The sequence below is a fragment of the Euprymna scolopes genome, chromosome 38, assembly GCF_053919585.1.
Source record: "Euprymna scolopes isolate OS-2025 chromosome 38, ASM5391958v1, whole genome shotgun sequence".
Taxonomy (NCBI): domain Eukaryota; kingdom Metazoa; phylum Mollusca; class Cephalopoda; order Sepiida; family Sepiolidae; genus Euprymna; species Euprymna scolopes.
In genome coordinates, this window is record NC_136519.1 from 7,983,171 (window position 1) to 8,005,754 (window position 22,584).

At 33.6% G+C, this 22,584-nt stretch overlaps 1 protein-coding gene across 6 annotated transcripts in view; it reads left to right on the plus strand.

Moving 5' to 3' along the window:
- LOC145263058 (vacuolar protein sorting-associated protein 41 homolog) overlaps positions 1-22,584 on the plus strand; it is a 411,356-nt gene that overhangs the window by 264,967 nt on the left and 123,805 nt on the right. For all 6 annotated transcript variants that reach the window (XM_080119907.1, XM_080119904.1, XM_080119909.1 and 3 more), the window contains one exon: positions 2,707-2,773. In XM_080119907.1, coding sequence (XP_079976033.1) covers positions 2,707-2,773 — 67 coding nt within the window. The remainder of the gene's footprint in view (positions 1-2,706; positions 2,774-22,584) is intronic.

Consider the following 22,584-nt stretch of genomic DNA (forward strand, 5'->3'; position numbering starts at 1 on the left):
CATAATCAAATATAAGCCAAAAGGAAAGAAGAAAAAGAAAAAATATAATATATATACTTTTTCTTTTTCCGGTGCGCTTTTCAACGAGTAACATTAATCCACTGTATCTGTTCAATTTTTAAGAAGTCTGGCCTTTTTCGCTCCCTTATCGAGTTTCGACATGTCTGGTTAATATTTTCGTTAGTAGTTCTACTGTAATTGTCGTTATTATTAATATTTTCATTATGATCGATTAAGATGCTAGGTAATATTTCTTTGTTTTTCATCCACTGGATCGCCATTTTTTAAAATTTAATGTATCATTGAATTTTACACATCTAACCCTTTTTATGGCATTTTGAGCTGGAAAGTAGATTAAATATGCTGGACTGTTTTTATCGTAACCTACGAAAATACCTTTTTCACTTTTATTTAGTTTACTGGTATTTTCTATAAATGCAAAACAATCTGAACCAAATACATGCATTCAGTTCATTTTGGATTTTACACCACAAAACGCTTCATACAGTGTTTTGCCTAATCTTCTATTAAACGATCTATTTCTGATTTATGCTGCTGCCATTAAAACGTACATCCATAAACTATGTGCTAATTTCGATTCGATAAGTAGACATCTTGCCATCTCAAAAAGGGTTCACCATGCCCTTTCAGCGGTGCCATTTTGGAAGGGGGAATACAGCGCAGATTTCTTGTATTTAATATGGTGATCAATTAATAGGAGTTCAAAGTCTTTACTAGTAAATTCAGTCCCATTGTCTAGCGAATACATTTTACCGGCAATATCAGCTAAATATTTCTTTGTGGCGAGGATAGTGTCGGATTTGTTTTTTAGAAAATAAACTATAATTAAACCGGAAAAATCATCAATAAAGTTCAAAACGTACCTTAGATTATTTCTGTGCATCGGGCTGATCGGACCTGCCAAGTCACAGTGCACAAGTGAGAGAATTTTCGTGGTCTTTTTGGGTCTGGCGTTTTGCTTATATATTTTGTCATTTTCCCCTCACATCACAATTTGGGAGATCGTCTGAAGGTATTATTTTCATGCTTTTAACTACATTTCGTTATGTTTTAATATCAGTTGTATTGCAGTGTCCTAGAATTTTGTGCCAGGTTTCCAAGTCGTGACTGGCAGTTTTTGAGGGAACCATACTTTTTAAATAATATAATCGGCCATTTTCTTTAATGTCAAATACAGTTCCATTGGGGTATATCAATTTTGACTTGTTTTGGCCAAACTTTATATTCGCGCCTTGTTTAATGGCAGCCTGCACAGAAAATATGTCTTGCTTAAATGTAGGTATGAACAGAGCATTTTTTTGGAATACAGTTACAAATTTCACCTTTATTATTTTTTAGGCATATTTTATCATCGTCTCTTTTCAAGGCTATATCATTTATTTGACTACCGTCGGCAAGTTCGACAAAATGACTTTGTGGATTAAAGTTTGAATCAAACTTAATAAAATCAGATTCCTTGATGATAACGTGTGCTGTAGCACCACAATCTACAACAAGATTTTTACCGTTTGTGGTATTGTCCAAGTTACATGTGAATAGAAATGTATGTTCTTCATCAAAGTTCTCAACGTTTTTTACAGAGCCCATTTTGGAGCTTTTATATCAACATTGGAAACTTTTGTGGTTGGGTCGTCCACAATTATAGCAGATAATTTTATTATTTTTCTTGGGAAAATTACTTTTGGGGAAAGCATTGTGGTGAGGTGCGTAATTTGGTGGTGTCTGTTTTCGGGAAGCATTTTTGAACTTCGTGATATTGCTGGAGTTATTATTGTCCAAGAGCATCTGATTCGTCTCTTCATAACTGTGCAATGCCACTTTAAATTCACTGAAATTTATGGGTTTGTCTTTTTGCGTTATAACAGTTGTAAATGGTTTAAAATCGGCTGGAAGTCCCTTGAGGGTCATTTATATCAACAAGCTATCGCTTATTTCACCTGAGAGTTTTAAGGCATTGGTGGTTGTTTCTGCCCTAATAACGTAGTTGGTAATAGTTTCATCCTCGTTACGTTTCAGAGACGTTAGTTCTGTATATAGTGATATAACTTTCGGTTTCCCTTTTGATAAATAATATTCTCTTAATATGTCCAATGCTTTCCGTCCATTATCCAAGGCATCTCTTATAATCAGAGACAGACTTCTATCATCCAGTTCTGCAAAAACAATTACTTTTTTTTCGAGAAATTCTGGGTCGTTAGGATTCTCTGTTGGAGATTTTATCACTTTGTGTAGCTTCCGAATCCTTTGATACCCCAGAAATTTGACCTGCCACAATTCGAATTTAGATTCCAAACCATCAAAGAAAAGACTATGGCTGGGCGCAGGACCTGTTAAGTGTTGAGACATTAAGATGGCAGTGAAGAAGCAGTGCAGTACGATCCTGAGTGTAATTGCCAGTAACAAAAATGGTGGCAAACTGATTGAATCCAAAATTCGACAATTTTTATAGTAACTTTGGAAGATTTTCATTGGTTGCTCACCAGGACTTGTGGTTATAAAAATGATCGTCGAAATCATTGGTCTCATACCCCCCATCAGGAGTCAAAAACATTTAACAGAATGAATGCGTCTTAAAATGAATTTGTTTTTGTTTTGTCTTTTTATGTTTTTTATAATGTTCCCCTTGACAGAAATATTTAGAAAATAAAATATGCTGTTATTTGAATTTTTTTTTCAAATTTTTAGATTTGTGTTGTTCGAGATAAAGTTTCCCCAAGCGAACCGAATATGCCAACAAGATACGTCGAAATAAGTAAGTTTTTCACTTTCTCTGATCTCCTTTTGTAGTTGGAACTTAGCAACAATAACATTTCGACTACTGTACCTGTAGACCTTCTTCAGGACTTTTTTTGTATAAATTTTAAAACGGCATTTTCTATTTGCTGTGCGAGTATTTCATTAGTTTTCCTTTATTTAAGTTTGAGACCAGACAATTCAAACTATCCCTCAATTTTCTTATAATCCAAAGAAAGATAAACAGATTCATACATTCCTTAAGAATGCTGATATATATATATATATATATATATATATATATATATATATATATATACTAGCAGACCGTCTGGCTTTGCCCGGTCATAAAATATGCTTAAATATATTTTGTTTAATGCGTATTTTGTATTTATTATATTGGACCCAATATAAAGTAATGATTTAAAAAGTTTTGAAAAAAATCACTTGTGCGCTGCCAACAAGAATCAAAACCAAAATGTTTACCTTACAATTTACTACTTCCTTCCATGTTAATGACTCTACTATGAAGACATGTTTACTGCAAAACTAAAAGTTAAAACATGAACCAATGGCTATTACGTCATGCATGCATATTCGTAATGCTGTCATTCGACATTCACCTGGCAAATTTTTTTTTGTTTACTTTTCATATTTTGCACCAATTTTTTTTCCCTAGCTAAAACCCAAATATAAAGTTTCGCATCGGTTCGAATACTGTATATATGAAGTTTTATGTCTGTAGACCAAAAACTGATGGAGGAGTTTGGTAGGCAAAATTTTATATAAATATATATATGCATACATAAATATATATAGAAAGAGGTTTGTGTTTACTATAAGCTTTTTATGCAAATATTACGCAAGTATAAATCATGTAGAATATCTGCATGAATATAATTAAACGTAATAGTTAACTAAAGATGATCATTCCATAAGAAAACCGAAAAAAACTAATAGGGAATTAATTAAAATGAATGTTGAAAAGAATATGCAAATTAGCTAGATCTTTTGCAGATGAATGCAATTCAACAACCAGTATGTAACAAATTTGTATTTTCTTTTTAAATATGAATATCAATACACAAAAAAAAAAAAAAAAATTATAGGAGTGTGTGTGTGTGTGTATGTATATATATATATATATATATATATATATATATATATATACTAGCAATGGGTTCCCGGCGTTGCCCGGGTGTTTGGAGGTGTGTGCTGAGCAAAAAAAAAAGACGGTAATTTTTTTTTTACTTTGACCCCTATTATGACCTCTTAATATTTATTGTTTTGGGCTCAAATCAAGTTATTAAGTTAGATCCATGTCCAAGGAACCTATATCTAAAATTTCAAGTGTTTAGACCAAAAATTTTCAGAGTTTGGTAGAGTTCTCAAAGGTCAAATCGTTGAACTTTGACTCCCTAACAACAAAATTTCTGGCCAAAACCCGATCACATCAATTTTCCCAAATCTCAGTACCCTGTATATCAAATTTCGAGTCTGTAGACTAAAAATTGACAGAGTTATTACATAGGGAAATGTACACACACACACACACGTTCACTTTTATAGATATATAGATATACACACACACACTCCTATAAATGTTTTTTTATATATATAGTATAGATAACCTAACCAAGGGTATTGAAGTACAAAATATTGAACTCTATAGTGATGATGGACTCATGGTTGTAAAATATTTCAATGGCGTAAAATATGAACACAAAAATAAAAACATAATCCTTAAATAATTTCGAGGAATTTAAAGTAGAAATCATTTCAAACATGAAAACATTTAACTTCTTAGATGTAACTTTACATATAAAGAAAAAATATATATGAATCATGCAAAAAGGATAACGCTTAAAAAATATATATATATGAACCATATAAAAAGGATAACGCTAACCCAATTGATGTAAATTCACTTTCCAAGCACTCATTATCTACAATTAAAATAATCAGTAAAAGAATTAGCCATAACGCTTCTAATGTAAACATTTTTTAACTACAACAAAACTTTCTATAATAAAGCCCTGAAGGAAAATTGATATAAAAACATGCAACTAGAATATATTAAACCTACATCCTGTGCAAACAAACCCAAAATCAGTAAGAAAAAAAAAATATTATGTGCTTTACCTTAACCTTATAATCTGAATGTCCTAACCAACTTAGAAAAAAATTTCTGAATCTTGTAAGGCTATATTTCCCACCTGATAATATATTACATAAAATTTTTAACTAAAACAATAAAATTGAGCTATAACACTGTAATGACAATCTGAAAAAAAACAAAAACACGAAGAAAATTCTGAACAATACAAATTAATCAAACACAAATAGGTTAACTAAATCATGTAACTGCTTGAATAAAAGCAAATTTCCACTTAAGGGGAATTGCTTAATAAGTTCTTTAGTATATAAATCTATGTATATAAAAGGCAAAATGTGTGTGACCATTTCATGTATGTCTTCAAAAGGCTTTTCTCGCACACGGTCCCGGGTTCGTTACTATCGCTTAAAACTGTTTATATAGGTCCTATATAATAATATCTAGGAATTAGGAAAGCGCGTAGCGTATAGATTTATTCACGTTGATTTTTACAAAATTATTGCTATTTTGGCTTCTCGCATGTTGATCGGGCTTTTTAGTATAAATGAAGTGAAACTAAACTCAAACGAGGTATTCTCGGCATTGCGCCGGGAAAAACGTCCCGAAGCAATCAGCTTTGATCAATCTTGTATATCAGATTCAATCTGGACAATTGGGAGCTGCTTTCCCCTCCCCAACATCTGTTGGGGAAAGAAACAGTCAAATTTGGATAAACAAACCCAAACACTGCGTGACTTCTATTTGACCTTCTTAATTAGGTCAAATGGGAGCAGCAGAGTTAACTTTTATTGCGCACGCCTGTTTTTATAGTTAAATAAATAAATAAATTCTAACCAACGTTGTCTGTCGCCGTGGCTCAATGGTTAACGTAGCACTTTTTTTTCGCACATTAATTTCCAACTCAAGGGTACGGGTTCGATTCTCATACTCACCTACTAAAACATTTTTTTATTATTATTTAAACCCCCCCCCCCCCCGGAGTTTTGATTTACCTCAAAACACCCGGGCATCGCCGGGTACCCCCCGCTAGTCTATTATATTAACCAAAGAGTATTCATAAATTTTATATTTGTATGGCTGGTAAAACTTTCAAGGAAAGATTCTCTGGTCATAAATGCTCCTTCAATAATCAAAACTATAAAGGTAAAACATCACTTTCTATAATTATTATAATGAACACAATTTAACACCAATTGGTAAGTGGAATATCTTGAAAAAGCTAAAACATGTTCTTCTCTTAATTCCCCTTGTTTTGTAGGTCTTGCTGAGAAATTATATATTACGAGATTTAAAGATAAGTTAGTCAATAAAGAACAAGAAACCTTAAGCCTCAGTAATCTTTTTTTTTTTTTTTTTTTTTTTTACAAAGGCATCACCACATTATCAAGGCCCAGAGGCCACTCAAGGATAAGGGTTAAAGAGTGTACAGTAGAAATTGGTCAATATAGTAATCATTAGTAATGAAAATTTGGTAAATTTAATAACTTATATGGAACGGCTCATCAAGAACTTATTTACTTTAGACTTGAACACAACCATATTGTAGTCAGCCGGAAAGCAGGAAAACGGAAGACAATTCCACAGGCGTGCAGTTCTAAGAAAGAAGCTTTGTTCATGGAATCTACGTTTAGGTTTAGCCACAGATAAAGAGTGGGGGAAATTATTGATAGTGTTTACAGCTAGACGAGTGTTTCTTGTGAAAGTTTGGCGAGGGGGGACCAAAGATTGAAGCTCAGTTGAACACTTTCCATGAAAATAACGATACATCAGAGACAAACTCGCAACATCTCTTCTGTGAGATAGAGGTTGCAAGGAGGAGAAAAGGACATCTCCTACGAGGCTACGAAGTCTATTTTGAACTCTATCAAGGCAGGACAAGTCCTTTCTAGCAGCTCCTGCCCAGATGTGGCAACAGTATTCCATCCTTGGACGTACCTGGCTCTTATATAGGTAGAGAATAGCATCAGCAGTGAGATATCTACTGGATCGATAGAAAGATCCCACCATTTTTCCAGCGGCCTTGGCAACAGATTTGATATACGTGTTCCATTTAAGATCAGGAGTAATGGTCAAGCCCAGAAGCTTGTCAAAACTTGAGGCCTCCTGAAGACGAGAGCCATTCATTTCAATTGATGACAAATGTGGATTAGAATGTTGATGATGTAAAGAGAGAAGCTTGGTTTTAGATGCATTAAAAGTAACCAGCCACTCCTTTCCCCATTGTACTACGTGCTCAAGATCAGAGGAGAGAGAATTGGAGAGAACTTGGTCGTTTACTGTCTTAGATGTGGTACCATAAATGGTAGTGTCGTCAGCATAAATGTCTACAAATGATGTAAGGATAATCTAAACATTATTTTGTAAACTAAAATTGTTTAAAACAAAACATTCCTTTTAGTATCAATATTTTTACCGACTATGAACCTGAATTTATTTCAGATCTGAAACCACATTAACCTATTTCATTTTGTTCTTCAATATATTTGTTAGATAAATATTTATATAAAATGCTTTCATATATATATATATATATATTTTTTTTTTATTACATTTTCACCCCAAACGAGGCAAATTGCCACTTTGGTGGAGGGGGCTACTATCAGGGGCAACAAATACTGAGGTACTATGTAGAGATTTGGGCAGCAAGATGTCGGTTCACGTTACACTTGAACTTCTGCACGTCAGTACTGTTGGGGAAGCAGGGACCTGGAATGGAATTCCAGAGTCTAGCGGTTCTGGGGAAGAAACTATTGGAGTAAAAAGATCTTTTACATCTAGGGATCTCTACAGTGTGGGGGTGGGATTTAGCAGCCTGTCGGGTTTGTCGAGGGTGCTCACGTCGTGGGGGCACAAGTGATTGCAGTTCGTCAGAGCATTCACCACTAAAATACTTGTAGAAAAGGCAGAGGGATGCAACATTTCGTTGATGGGACAGAGGCTGAAGCTTAGATGCCAGTTCAGGGCCTATCAGGTTTGCGACTCTCTTTTGAACCTTGTCAAGGAGCGAGAGACTAGTAGCAGATGCACCAGCCCAGATGTGACAGCAATACTCCATACATGGGCGAATGGTGGCCTTATAGAGGTACAGGAAACTTTCGGGTGTTAGTAGTTTTCTAGCACAGTAGAGAGAGCCCACCTTTCTTGCAGCGGCCCTGGCAATGCCTTCAATGTAATTGCTCCAACTCATGTTTCCTGTGAACGTTTGGCCAAGGAGTTTGAAAGATGTACTCTCAGATAAAGAGTCATTGGCCATTGCTATAGGTGGCAGAGAAGGTTTCTTGTAATTATTGAATGAAACTAGTTTAGTCTTGGCAGCATTGAACGCGACCAACCACTTTTGTCCCCATTCCACCACAGATTGGAGGTCTTCCTCTAGTGTTTCTGCCATTTCTTTAGAAATGTGTTCATTCGTCTTCCTGTCGTGCCTGCCATAGAGTGTAGTGTCATCAGCATATATACCCATCTCAGAGGCAATGTTGTCGGGGAGGTCATTTATGAATATCAGGAACAATAGAGGTCCAAGGATAGAACCCTGGTGCACCCCCGCATTTATATCATATTGTTTAGATGTACGACCGTCGAGGACAACCTTGATTTTTCTCTTATCTTAGAAGGATTTAATTATGGTAAGTATTCTACCAGTGATACCGTATGATCTAATTTTCCTGAGGAGACCCTCATGCCATACCCTGTCAAAAGCCTTAGATATATCTAGAGCTACCGCTCTGCCCTCCCCCGCTTTGTCCAGTGAATGGTATATACGTTCAGAGATCACAGTTAGGATGTCTGCTGTGGAATGGACTTGTCTAAATCCATATTGTTGGTCGGTCAGTCAAGTTTTTTTTTTTTTTTTTTTTTTTTTTTTTTTTTTTTTTTTTTTTCACATTTTCACCCCAAACAAGGCAAATTGCCACTTTGGTGTAGGGGGCTACTATCAGGGGCAACAACTACTGGGTACTATGTAGGGATTTGGGCAGCAAGATGTCGGTTCACGTTACACTTGAACTTCTGCACGTCAGTACTGTTGGGGAAGCAGGGACCTGGAATGGAATTCCAGAGTCTAGCGGTTCTGCGGAAGAAATTATTGGAGTAAAAAGATCTTTTACATCTAGGGATCTCTACAGTGTGGGGGTGGGATTTAGCAGCTTGTCGGGTTTGTCGAGGGTGCTCACGTCGTGGGGGCACAAGTGATTGCAGTTCGTCAGAGCATTCACCACTAAAATACTTGTAGAAAAGGCAGAGGGATGCAACATTTCGTTGATGGGACAGAGGCTGAAGCTTAGATGCTAGTTCAGGGCCTATCAGGTTTGCGACTCTCTTTTGAACCTTGTCAAGGAGCGAGAGACTAGTAGCAGATGCACCAGCCCAGATGTGACAGCAATACTCCATACATGGACAAATGGTGGCCTTATAGAGGTACAGGATACTTTCGGGTGTTAGTAGTTTTCTAGCACGGTAGAGAGCCCACCTTTCTTGCAGCAGCCCTGGCAATGCCTTCAATGTAATTGTCCCAACTCATGTTTCCTGTGAACGTTAGGCCAAGGAGTTTGAAAGATGTACTTTCAGATAAAGAGTCGTTGGGCATTGCTATAGGTGGTAGTTTAGCATCTGTAAGGTGATGGACTAGAGCATGGTTAATTAAGGTCTCAAATATTTTGGCAAAAAGTGGGAGGAGGCTAATGGGGCGATAATATATATATATATATATATATATATATATATATATATATAGATAGAGAGAGAGATACTTCCCCTTCACTGGCATATTACAATTTTTTACAAAATTTAAATGTTATTTAATATTTATTATTATATTAACCTTGGTGCCTGGCATTGCCCAGGTGTTTTAAGATGTGTTGAGCAAAAAAAAAATAAAATAAAAGTGGTAGTAGGCAGGCAGGCTCAAACCCGTACGATGAAGGAGGAAAAGAACATGAAAAAAAAACATCTTTGCCATTGCATCCATTGCCAAACTGGAAATGGCGAAGGTTTAAATTAAGGCAAGTCAATCGAAAAGAGGGGATGACTTTCAAAAATATCAGCGAAAAAAAGCAATCCCTCCTTGTAGAACTGTTGAGGGTGAAGGAATTGATGTTTTTAGCCAATTTTTCGATATATGTTGTCCGAAAGATTGAGCTTCAAAACGATACCGATCTCGTGAAAATCCGTCGCCTCTGTCAAAAGTTTTAGGCAGACATATAAACAAACATACATACATACATACATTTAATCAGACAGATGAGATTTATCTATATATATATTAAAGTGAAAATGTGTGTATGTATGTTTGTATGTATGTGTGTTTGTGTGTCCGCTAAAAACTTTTAACAGGCACGACAAAAATTCACAAACTCGGTATCATATTGAAGCTCCATCCTTCCCTCGAAAAATATTAAAAAATTGGCCAAAAACGTTCATTTTTTCAACCCGAAATCGACAATTTTCGACAGGGCAGTCAACAAAAACGGTCCTCTCGTGACGACGACCGGTTCTATGCATGCGTCAGATGACGTCGTGACCTGATTTACTTTAAATAGTTGAAAACCTGACTAAATTTCATGTACGTCGTGTTAGTTCAGTTGGTTAACACATTGGTTCATTATCTAAACGTTTTGGGTTTGAATCGTGGTGTGAGATGTCTTTTTCTTTTTTTTGTTTTCCGATTTTTTAAATTTAAATATTGAACCAGTGTTATTTAAGCAATTTTTCACATAACGATCGTTTTTCTGGAGTTTTCTTTTTTTTTTTTACTTAGCTTATCCATCCCCAACCACACACCCAAAAACACCCGGGTACCCACCGATTTTATAAATTTTAATATCGAAACAGGCTTATTTAAGCCATTTTTCACATGTTCGTTTTTCTGTTTTCATCATTCGTTTGCCTTACGTTATTTTTTTTGTGTTTTTTTTCTATGTTTTGATTACCCCCCCCTCTTAAGTTTTAACGTTGTTTTCTTTTTTTACTTCGCTTATAACAATGCTTACGTCATCGTCGTTGTCAAGCGTTACGACGACTTTCATGCGCACACCTGTCAATTTGGTTCTTACTTAAATAAATTCAAACCTCTTTCAGTAACTCATTCTGGCTGGCCGATTTTATTTTCAAATTTCACCTCAGGGCTTTGGGTTCAATCCTCCCCCCCCCCCCAGTTTCTTTTTTATTTAACACCACACACACCTCCAAACACCCAGGCAATGCCGGTACCCCCGCTAGTATTATTATATGAGAAAGACATTGTCATAAGAGCAGGGAGGTGGTCAATCTGATCAATTCAGATCCTGCAGTTCTTGATGCTTTGGTGACCTGCAATGAAAGCTGGATTTACTGCTATGACCAAGAGACATAGTTCCCAGTGGAAGCATGCTGGCTCTCCCAGGCCCAAGAAGGCTAGACAGAGCAAATCCACACAGAACCTTATAATCCTTTCTTTTTTTTTTCTTGACAACACAGGCATGATCTACATGCACTGGATTTCTACTGGACAGACAGTCAATAAGGAATACCATGTTGAAGTTTTAAGGAAGTTCAGGAAGACGCCAGCACTCTTCAAATTGGGCCAATAGCATTTCCACCAGGACAATGCACCAGTTCACAACTCCATCCTTGTCAAAGTCTATTTGACCAAGGTAGGGCATCATGAGTTCCTCACCCTCCCTATAGTTCAGACCTTGTCCCTGTGATTTGAATTCCCTAGGCTCAAGGAAAACTTTAGAGGTTGTCATTATGAGGCAATGGAGGAGATGAAAGAGGCTGTGACGAGGGTCATTGACACACTCACACACAGGACTTCATGGGGGGCTTCCAGAAGTTTTTGGAACTGAACAAGTGCATTGCAGCCGAAGGAGATTACTTTGAAGAGGACTAGCCAGGAAACTTATTGAAGGTACCTCATATTAATTTTTTATGGCATTCTTTTGGTTTGTTTTATTTTTGAAAAAGATGTTTATTCTTGAAATAATTAAATATGTAATTGATTTTAAAAAATAAATTATTTGAAAATTTCTAATCGTAATAAGACCTTCGTTCGTTTGTCAGTTTTTAATCGCATGCAAGCGACTCTGTAAGTCACTTCGTCGGTCGGTCTGTCCGTAACACTTTTGTGCTTGGCCTTTTTGGTTAAGATCAAATGTCTGTTGTTAATAGATGCTGTTCTTAGCTTTTTAAGCTTTTCTTGGCCTTTTGGCCAAGTTGTAACTTTGTGATATAAAGTGGGGGATCACTTTTCTGTATTAATTTAATGTAAAATGATCCCCCACTTTACAACCAGTCTCAAAGCCATTCAAGTCATTCTCCAGATTATTCAAGTTCTTTTTTTAAGGATTCCAGTTATTTTTTAAGCATTCAAGTCATTCTTAAGGTCATTCAATTCATCCTTAAGTTCATTAAAGTCATTCTAAGTCATTTACTTTTTATTTAAGTCATTTCAGCCCATTTTTCGGTCATTTTAGTTTATCTTTAAGAATTTCATGTCAATCCTACATTCACGCATTCATTCATTACATGAGAGCATGCGACTATCGGCCTTATTGTTCATCACATCACTTTAATACCCTGGTATTCTATGTTGCTGACAGCCTTTTTATACACACACACACACACTCGATTTTCTCTCCTAGTCTTTTTCGCTAATTCTTCTCAGTTTTTTTTTTTTTCCTTTAGTTTTTTTCTATCTAAAACAGAAAGATTGTTATTTTGGTCATGTGTAATTATAAACGTTTGATTTTGATAAATTCTTGTCAGAGGACTATTAGAATAGGACATTGGTTAGGAGAGATGGAGGAAAGTTATAAGTTATTCAGGTCATTTGTCTTATTTTCAAAGTCTAATTTTCATAAATAGATCCTTCTACTTCATAGTGGAATGGCTTTTAGAGACGTGCAGAAATATCTCCCAGACCTGTGCAACTTGACAGTCGAACAGACAAATCAATCATTTCCAATAATCCGCTTCTGAATAACACCTTTTCCACAGACATACAAACATAACAAGTGACTACACATACAATTATTTTTTTTATTAGAACATCAGACAAATACGATGTTATCTCAAGCCTTCATTATTTTTGCCATTCTCTGAAGAATATAGTGAAGCCAATCTATTTTCAGCCGCGACATGATTCCACTCACCTATATTTCTGTCTTTCGCCGTTGAAAATATCTTCATATCCAATAAGTCAACAGATTTATGTCATTTATTATTATTGCCAAAATCTAGACATTCATGACTTTAGTTGTTACACATGCACACATAGACATACATACATACACTGGCAGGCCAGCCGGCGTTGTCCAGTCGTAAGATATGCTTAAATATGATATTTTAATTCATGCTGATTACGTCTTTATTATTATAGAGACAATTCTTTATCGATTATTATATTGAACCTAATATATGATAGTGAGATTTAACTAAATATATATATATATATATATATATGACTTGGGTGCTATCAGCTAGAATCTTAACCAAAACAACTCTCCACTCTCATTCCTTAGTCTCTAACTCTCACCCACATGCATATATATATATATATATATATATATATATATATATATATATAATTCACCGGTCATCCCTTTTTTTTTAAAAGATGAAATTGCCTGATCTGTGGAGACAAGATGCAAGCAAGCACAGACGGCCAGATGGTTCAGAGTTTTATAATTATATATACAGGGTGGCTCATAAGTTACAGTTTGAAAAGGAAACAACTTTTTTTTAAATGACTGCATTTAATCCTTTTTTTTATTACACAGTTAAGTAAGTGGAAATTCATATAGGCCTATCGTTTCAAGAGTCCTGCTCTTGAAAACATGTCACGAAGTTCATACTAGGAGGATGTCAAACATTGAAATGGTGCATATAAGATTTTTGCATTGCAACAATTGACCGTTCATTTTCAAAGTAATATTCAATTTATTCATACTGAAAAGATTCTATTTTATAATTCTGAAGAGATATTAAAATATATTAATAGAAAAAAAGTTATTTAATTTTTAAAATGTAAAGTGACTTATGGGCTACCCTCTGTGTCTGTGTGTGTGTGTGTGTGTGTATATATGTATATATATATTAGTTATCTCTATTTTTATAACTTTAGATATGTATACATGTTTATGTATATTTATCTACAGGATTTGCTTCTAACATAACTGATTATTATGCATTTTGGAGCATATGTATGCATAACAGATCCAAATGTAAGCTATGTTTACTTTAATTTAGTTTTATTCAAAAGTAGTAACATGGAGTGGAAGACTTTGACAATATCAAAAATGTAGACACTTATGCCTTTAGTTGTGTGTGTGTGTGTGTGTGTGTATATATATATATATATATATATATATATATATATATATATATATATATATATATATATATATATTAAAACAAATATTTTCGCCTTCGGATTGTCTTTGAAAGAGTCTTCATGCAAGCTGCAATTTTATGCCCGGTTCGTTTTTATTTATTTATTTTTTTTTTTTTTTTACTTCTCCATTTTTTCACTTGTATTTTTTTTTTTTTTAAAGGACATGTACTTTTTGGAATTTATGACTATAATAAATTGCAGTTTCATTTAATGCTGTGACCAGCAAATCTAGCATTGCTACAAATATAATTTGCTGGTTTCTTTCCGTCCTCTGATGAGAAGAATAGCATTCTTGGAAACTCAGCGGAATAAGGACTTTGTAAATTGTTTTTTTGGAGTATTCAGTCGAACAATAAATTTGATTGTAAATTTCAACTTAGTTTTAATTTCTTTTCTCATATATATTTATACATACACACGCTGTTAGATCACCAAAGTTAAATGTTGAACCTGGCCAGTACTAAAATGGGTGACCATTTGGCAATACCAGGTTCTATACGTACTCTCCACTTATCTCCACACTGATCCTGGATTTTCTCCATGTGACAGGAATCAAGCAGTGTTGATTCAGAAGAGGAATGGTTGGAGATTGTGCAACCCTTGCCTCACAATTACAGACACACTTACAATAGGTATCCATAGTCTTTCAAGACTGAACAGAGCTTTAATCTCTAAAGCATGGTTACACTCAGAAACTGTAGACAGCCACCATATATATATATATATATATATATATATATATATATATATATATATATAAAGAGAGAGAGAGAGAGACAAATAGATTTTTAACATTATTTTAGATCCAAGAATTCAAAATCAGCAATGATTTGTTATACGCTCGTTTCTATAACAATCAGGAATTTGGTTTTATTTTATTTTTCTCCTTTTTAACATTTATGCCTCTTGTTCGTTTTTTTTTTTTTTTTTACAAAAGACCACAAATAGAAATCAAGTAAATAACATTAACATTTTATTTTAAAAAATATATCAAATTATTACAGGTAAAAAAAAAAACACTAGTACATAAATTTATAATACAACTACTTATACAAATAATAATAATAATTCATTTGGAAAAATTATCAAAAGACATGGAGAGTACTGGAAGCCTTGAGAGACTTACTGTTATCCAGACCCCAGGGACACCACCGGTTGTTGTCAGTGAATAAGCTTTGATGATGACTGGTGTGAGAACTCCTAGTGAGTACAATTAATAATAATATTAATGATAAAATCAAATAATGGAGTAGAATCCTAAAATTCAATATATGGGGAATAAGTAAATAATGATTGTGACGATAGTATTATAATTATATATAGTTTATCAACAGATTTTTTTTTTTTTTACCATATAGTAGCTTTTAAGTGTGGCTAGAAGTGGATTGATGTTTCCAACTGTGATTTAAAACTTGAATATATTTTCAGAAGTTGACCAGTGAGTCATCAGCCACTGTCATGTGTAAAAGAAATGGATAAATGCCTATATCTATAATATAAAGCTGTGTGTGTGTCTGGTCATGAACGTGACATGGCCTTCGGGCCAAGATCAAAGTGTAGCATCTGTTCCGGCAGATACTGCAAGCAAAGACTGTGGGGACGACCCCACAAATAAGACCTTGGTCAATGTAGGGGCAACCCTCCATACCAATTGTCACTATCCAGCTCCCCTACTCCCCGGGGAGTTGGTCCCCATTTCCCCTTCACTCCTCACATTAACAATCGGCCTTGTGCCTAGGCTCCTATATGATTGACTATTTTAAAAAACTGATTACATATATTGATAGAAGATGTATTGAGACACAGGAATGAATATGTTGGATCTGGCAGAATGGTTGTTCATTAAAATTGTGGGGTCTGCGTTTGTGCCTGGTCCACAAAGTATGGAAATAAAAAATTTAAAAATTAAAAGAAAAAAAACATTTACAAGTGTTTTTGATATAGATGTACATAATAATACTTTGATAAGTGTGTTTTAACTTAAATAGGAATGGTATAATAAAATTGTGGGGTCTGCGTTCGCACCTGGCCTCCATAGAATGGAAATAGGCACAAACTTTAATAAAGACTTTTCATATCTATCTGCGTAAGTATACTTTGATAATTATGTTTCAGTTTGGAGCAATATGGTATAAAAAAATTATGGTGTGTTCGTTCGCACCTGATCTCCATAGAATGAAAATATGTCACAAAGTTTAACAAGGTTTTTTTTTTATATAGATCCACAGAATATTGTGATAAGTGTTTCAGTGTGAACAGGTATGGTATAATAAATTATGGGTTTATCTATTTTATTTTTACTTTCATCATATTTTGCTTTGGTTTTGATACCCCCAAATTCAAAGCTATCTCTTTACAACGTTTCCTTTTCATAACCTATCATAGTTTCATAAATCAGAGTCCATTTTCTGTAGGCTGTTTTTGAACCCAGTCAACAACGGGTACTTTTGCTAGTATATATATATATAATGGTTAAAAGAAAAGATTCGACACAAACTTAACCCAATTCAATTTTAACCATTATGTATGCTCTTCTTCACATTGAACTCTCACACTAAGGATTTTCTACAGAAACTTCCTTATCATTGTTGATTAACACTCTTATATATATATATATATATATATATATATACATACACACGCACAAATAAGAGGCTATATGAGTGCTATGCATTTTTGTTTAGGTGCATATATATACATAGAGATTATAATAAATAAAAATAAATTTTCTTAAGTTCAGATCAATTGCAATAGAAACCTGTTTCCAAATGCAAGAATAAAGCTCAATATTTAGAATACTAAATGGATATCAGAATAAAGACATCAAATTCTAAATTATAATTTATAACAGTTTTGGTGAAAAACTTTTTTTTTTTTTTAGACATGTTTCTAGAGGAGCTGAAGGTGAACAAAGATAATCCAGAGAGTTCACTCTAAACGTCTTCCGAAAAGACCCCTCCCCTCTAATAAAAGAAAAGAAAAAGATATATCTAAAAGTAATCCAGAGAAAAAGGTATGGACGATAAGAATTCAAAGTATTAGACACAAAGGATATGTCTAGCAAAAAGCAGTTAGAAACCAATCAAAAGGAAAATGTTCACAATATTGCAAAAGTAATATCATAAAATATAAATAGTCCAAAGATGAAGGAAAAACAAAACAATAAAAAAGCTAATGGCTTTCATTCTGGTCATAGAAAACTAAATAATGAATGATCACAAGGATGATTTGGTTTTTGCCCAGAATTCCCTCTTTATTAAAAACAAAAATAAAAATCTGTATGATAGCACGTATCCATAACAAAACGAGAATATCATATTCTAAAAATCACATAAATTAGTAGTTTTATTTTTAAAAAAGAATTTTTATAAGAATCCAATGAATCTTATCTGCCATTTTGAAAATAATCTTTAAAAAAAAAAACACAAGTCGAGATAACTACAATAATTCAAACTTGCAAGGTTTTTCTTGTAATGCCTACAAATTCCCATTAATCGCTTAAAAATGATTTTCTTTGTGAAAAATAAAACTACTTGATCAATTTATGTGATTTTTGGAATATATTTTCGATCTGTCATAGATATGCAAATTATAAAAAAAATTTTTTTAATATAAGGGGTATTTTGGACAAGAACTGATTTTATATATATATATATATATATATATATATATATATATGTATAATTTGAATTCGATCACACAATATAACTAGCCAATCCCAAAGAGTCCCGGATTGTCTAGATAAACCATCATAAAGAATAGCTCTCTCAATTCTCTCTCTCTGGTTTGATGGATGATATCATCATATTGTGACGTCATCCACTCTGCATGGTTATCTCAACTTCTCTATGAGATTAGGCTGTCTGAAGATACTAACTTCTTGAAGCTAAAATGCACCAAACATTAATATTGTTTTTTTTTGTTTTTTTTTCCTTTGCTTTGCCAAACTTAATCGTGTTCTACAAAAACAAAAACAATTTTTCTCTACAAAACAATCAAACCGAACGGCATAAAAACTTTTTCCAAAATGACTGGATTCATCATTAGGTATGCCAAAATGGGTTGATGTTCTATAAAACAAAACAACCAAACCAAACACCATGAATAAATATTTGAAGATGTAAAGAACTTGAAGCATAAATATTATTGGATTCAGCATTAAATAATTAGAAAAAAGGATTGATATGCCATAAAACCATCATCCTTCTGTTTTAACGGATGGCATCATCTATAATATAAATCTCACCTGTCTGTTTGTATGTATGTATGTTTGTATGTATGTATGTATGTCTGCCTAAAACTTACGACAGAGGCAACAGATTTTCACAAGATTGGTATTGTTTTTAAGCTTGACCCTTCGGACGACAAATATCAAAAGATTGGCTAAAAATTTATTCCTTCACCCTCAACTGGCATTTTTTCTACAAGGAGGGGTCGCTTTTTCACCGATATTTTCGAAATTCATCCTCTTTTTCGATTGACTAAACTTAAATTAAACCTTCGCCACTTCCGGTTTGGTGATGGACGCAACGGCAAAGACATCACGTTTATTTTTCACATTCTTTTCCTCCTTCGCGGTATGGGTTCGAGCCTGCCTGCCTGCCTGCCTGCCTGCCTACTACTACTTTTTTTTTTTTTAGCTCAACACATACCTCCAAACACCCAGGCAACCAGACTTGTCTTTTATGAATGGCGATGAACTAAATAAGATCCACATAGGTTTCATAGTTCTTACTACTATTGAAAGATAAAAATGAAGAAATATTTGATTTTTGGGCTATGGAAACAAATAATTTTCAAAATAGTAATATTAAAGAGAAATTATTACATTTGTAATCCTTATAAATTAAAGAATATAACAAAAAAAAAAATTCCCTTGCCCCACCCCACATATAAATACCCTCAACTAACCCAACTAACAGAAAATCACTGTAGAGATCCCCAAATACCGGAAAATTTTATAATCCAATAGCTTCTTTCCTCAGATTGAATTCATTTGGAATTCCCTCTCTGTTTCTCCGACTGTACCAATATGCATAAAAATTAAATCTAATGTAAACAAATGCACAACTCCCCACTGAGGATGCCCCCTATAAAAATGTAGCCCCTTATCCATGCCCCTTACGTCTCCGTGGCAATCCGTCCCTTGTTTGGTAAGGATAAAAGTTCTAAAAAAAAACAATTTCATAATTGATATTTCCGACCAAAGGAGAAGAATTGTTATTTTCCAGGTTGGCTGCTGTCTTCAATGGGTAGTATGTAGAGATTTTTCAATCCTCTCCTTCTATTGATCATCATTCAATTATCAATCTATTCATCTCATTAACTCTTATCCTCAATTGCTTTTTGGCCTTTGTAAATGTTGACTCATGAGTTAATTAAAAAATAAATGGTTTTGAGTGAAATTTTCACTGCGTTATTTTTTAGGATTTTTTTTTTTTTTTTTTTTTTTTTTTTTAAAGACTTTTTGTTGGTAATGGTGGTGGCAAGGGAAATGATAAAAATAGCGACCATTTTCTCCTCCGATTGATCGAGTATTAAAGCTATTTTTTACTGTTTTAAATAGAAACCGGGGGGGGGGGGATTTACTTTTGTTACATTTTTTTTTTTTTTTTTTTTTTTTTTATACATTCTAGTAAGGTAATTATGAAAATAGCGACCAAATCTTCAATTCTGTTGTTTATTATTCATTTCCTGCCAAGTTACCGATATGTCCACATGTATAAAGAAATGGTATTCCTTCCACAGTAAATATATTTCGAATGAAGACTTGAGAAGAAATTCCCTTTGCATCAAATACATTTTTATAAAAAACGAACTGCAGATAAAATGTTTACAAAGTTTGATGTATTATCAAATTATATTTTTTTTATTCAAAATCTTTTTACCCAATAACGTTTGATATGAGTCATATCAAACACAACAGAGACATGATTTTCAAAAAAAAAAAAAAAAAAAAAAAAAATTGATGTCATTTTTTTTTTTTTTTTTTTTTCTTTTTTTTCAAAAGTCTGCACAGTTAAAAAGGCCGGAGATTACATCTGTCGAAACATAGTAAAACTAACACTCAAGATGAGAACAGTAGTCTAAAGAATCCAAATAATCAATCCTCATCTAAAAAATTCAGAAATATAGTATGTACAGCTTTTTTAATCCTCTTGTTCTATTGGTCATCATTAGGGCTTTGACAACAGCATATTCTTTTCATTCTTTTCATTCTCGGGTATATATCCGACACAGACACACTTAATCAACCAAGAACCACATCCGTCTGTATAAAAACATATAAGATATTAACGTATATATACTCAAGAGTCAAAACAATGAAAAGAATATGCTGCTGTCACAGCCCTAATCATTATTCAACCAACAATATATCCCATCTCAATAACTCTTATCCTCCGTTGCTTTTTGGCCTTTGTAAATGTTGACTCTTGAGTTAGTAAATGGTTTGGAGTGAAATTTTCAACGTATTTTATGGTTTTTGGTGGAAATAATTTCCATCTTTATTAAAACTGTTGGTATTTATATTCCACGGTAAATATATTGCGAATGAAGGTGATATGAGAAAGAATCCCTTTTGCATCAAACATATTCTCATAAAAAAAAAACTGCGGATAAATGTGTACATAAGTCGTATCAATAAACTTGCGGCCAAGTTTGATGCATTATCAGATTAGTTTTTTTTTACTCAATGTTTTTTTTTTGCCCAATCACGTTTGATATGATTAATATGCAATGCAACCATAGCTTTACAAAAACATGATTTTCAAAAGAAAAAGGAAAAAGATTTGAACGCCATTTTTTTTTTTTTTTTTTTCCAAACAAGTCTGCACGTTTATTGATAAATGTCTGTCGTCTGATGCAAAGTAATTGAAAACTTCACAATAACATTTGATTGATATTCTCTGATATTGTGTAAAAATTTATTCTTTTTAAGTTTTCAATGATTGACTTTAACCGATGTGTGTGTGCATATGTATATATGTGTGTATCTATAAAAGTGGGAAGATATGTGTGAGGACACTTCTCAACCTATAATGAATTTTTGATCTACAGACTTGAAATAGAGTATTAAGACATGTGGAAAACTTTTAATCCATTTTCATCTGGAAAAAAATAGCTGCTAAGAGGTCAAAATTGAAAAATTGGTACATGGAGGGCGTTGGATTTTTATCGGTTTGCTGTTTCATGATTGCGCATGCGCTAATCATTCACATTATGTTAATAAGGTTTGAAAACATCTTTTGGAGAAAGTGTGCAGTTAGTCTAATGGTTATCATACTTGACTCACTGTCGTTAGTTTTTGGTTTCGATCTCAGCTCGAGCATTTTCTTTTACTTACAAGAAATGAATTGTTTAGAAAAAAAAACAATACTGGCATGCACATGTCTCCGTTTCTTTCCTTTTTTATTTTTTTTTTTAAAAGAATTTAATGCTATGTTTAATACCTATGATATTTCTGTTTATAATAAATAAGAATTCTGTATTACTTAAAATATAATATTTATGCATATTTTACGACCGGGCAACACTGGACGGTCTGCTAGTGTGTGTGTGTATGTATGTATATATATATATATACTAGCAAAAGTACCTGTCGTTAACTGGGTTCAAAAACAGCCTACAGAAAATGGACTCTGATTTATGAAACTATGATAGGTTATGAAAAAGAAGGGTTGTAAATTTGGGTTGAATTTGGGGGTATCAAAACCAAAGCAAAATATGATGAAAGTAAAAATAGATAAACCCCATAATTTATTATACCATACCTGTTCACATTGAAACATTTATCACAATATTCTGTGGATCTATATTAAAAAACCTTGTTAAACTTTGTAACATATTTCCATTCTATGGAGGTCAGGCGCGAACGAACACCCCATAATTTTATTATACGATATTTCTTCAAACTGAAACATAATTATCAAAGTATACTCATGCAGATAGATATGAAAAGTCTTTATTAAAGTTTGTGCCTATTTCCATTCTATGGAGGCCAGGCGCGAACGCAAACCCCACAATTTTATTATACCATCCCTATTTAAGTTAAAACATACTTATCAAAGTATTCTTATGTACATCTATATCAAAAACACTTGTAAACGTTTTTTTTTATTTTTTTATTTCCATACTTTGTGAACCAGGCGCGAACGCAGACACCACAATTTTAATGAACCACTGTTCTGCCAGATCAAACATACCCATTCCTGTGTCTCGATACATCTTCTATCATTATATGTAATCAGTTTTTTAAAATAGTCAATCATATAGGAGCCTATTCGTGACCAGACACACACACACACACACACACACATTCAGCTTTACTGCTGCCAGATCTGGG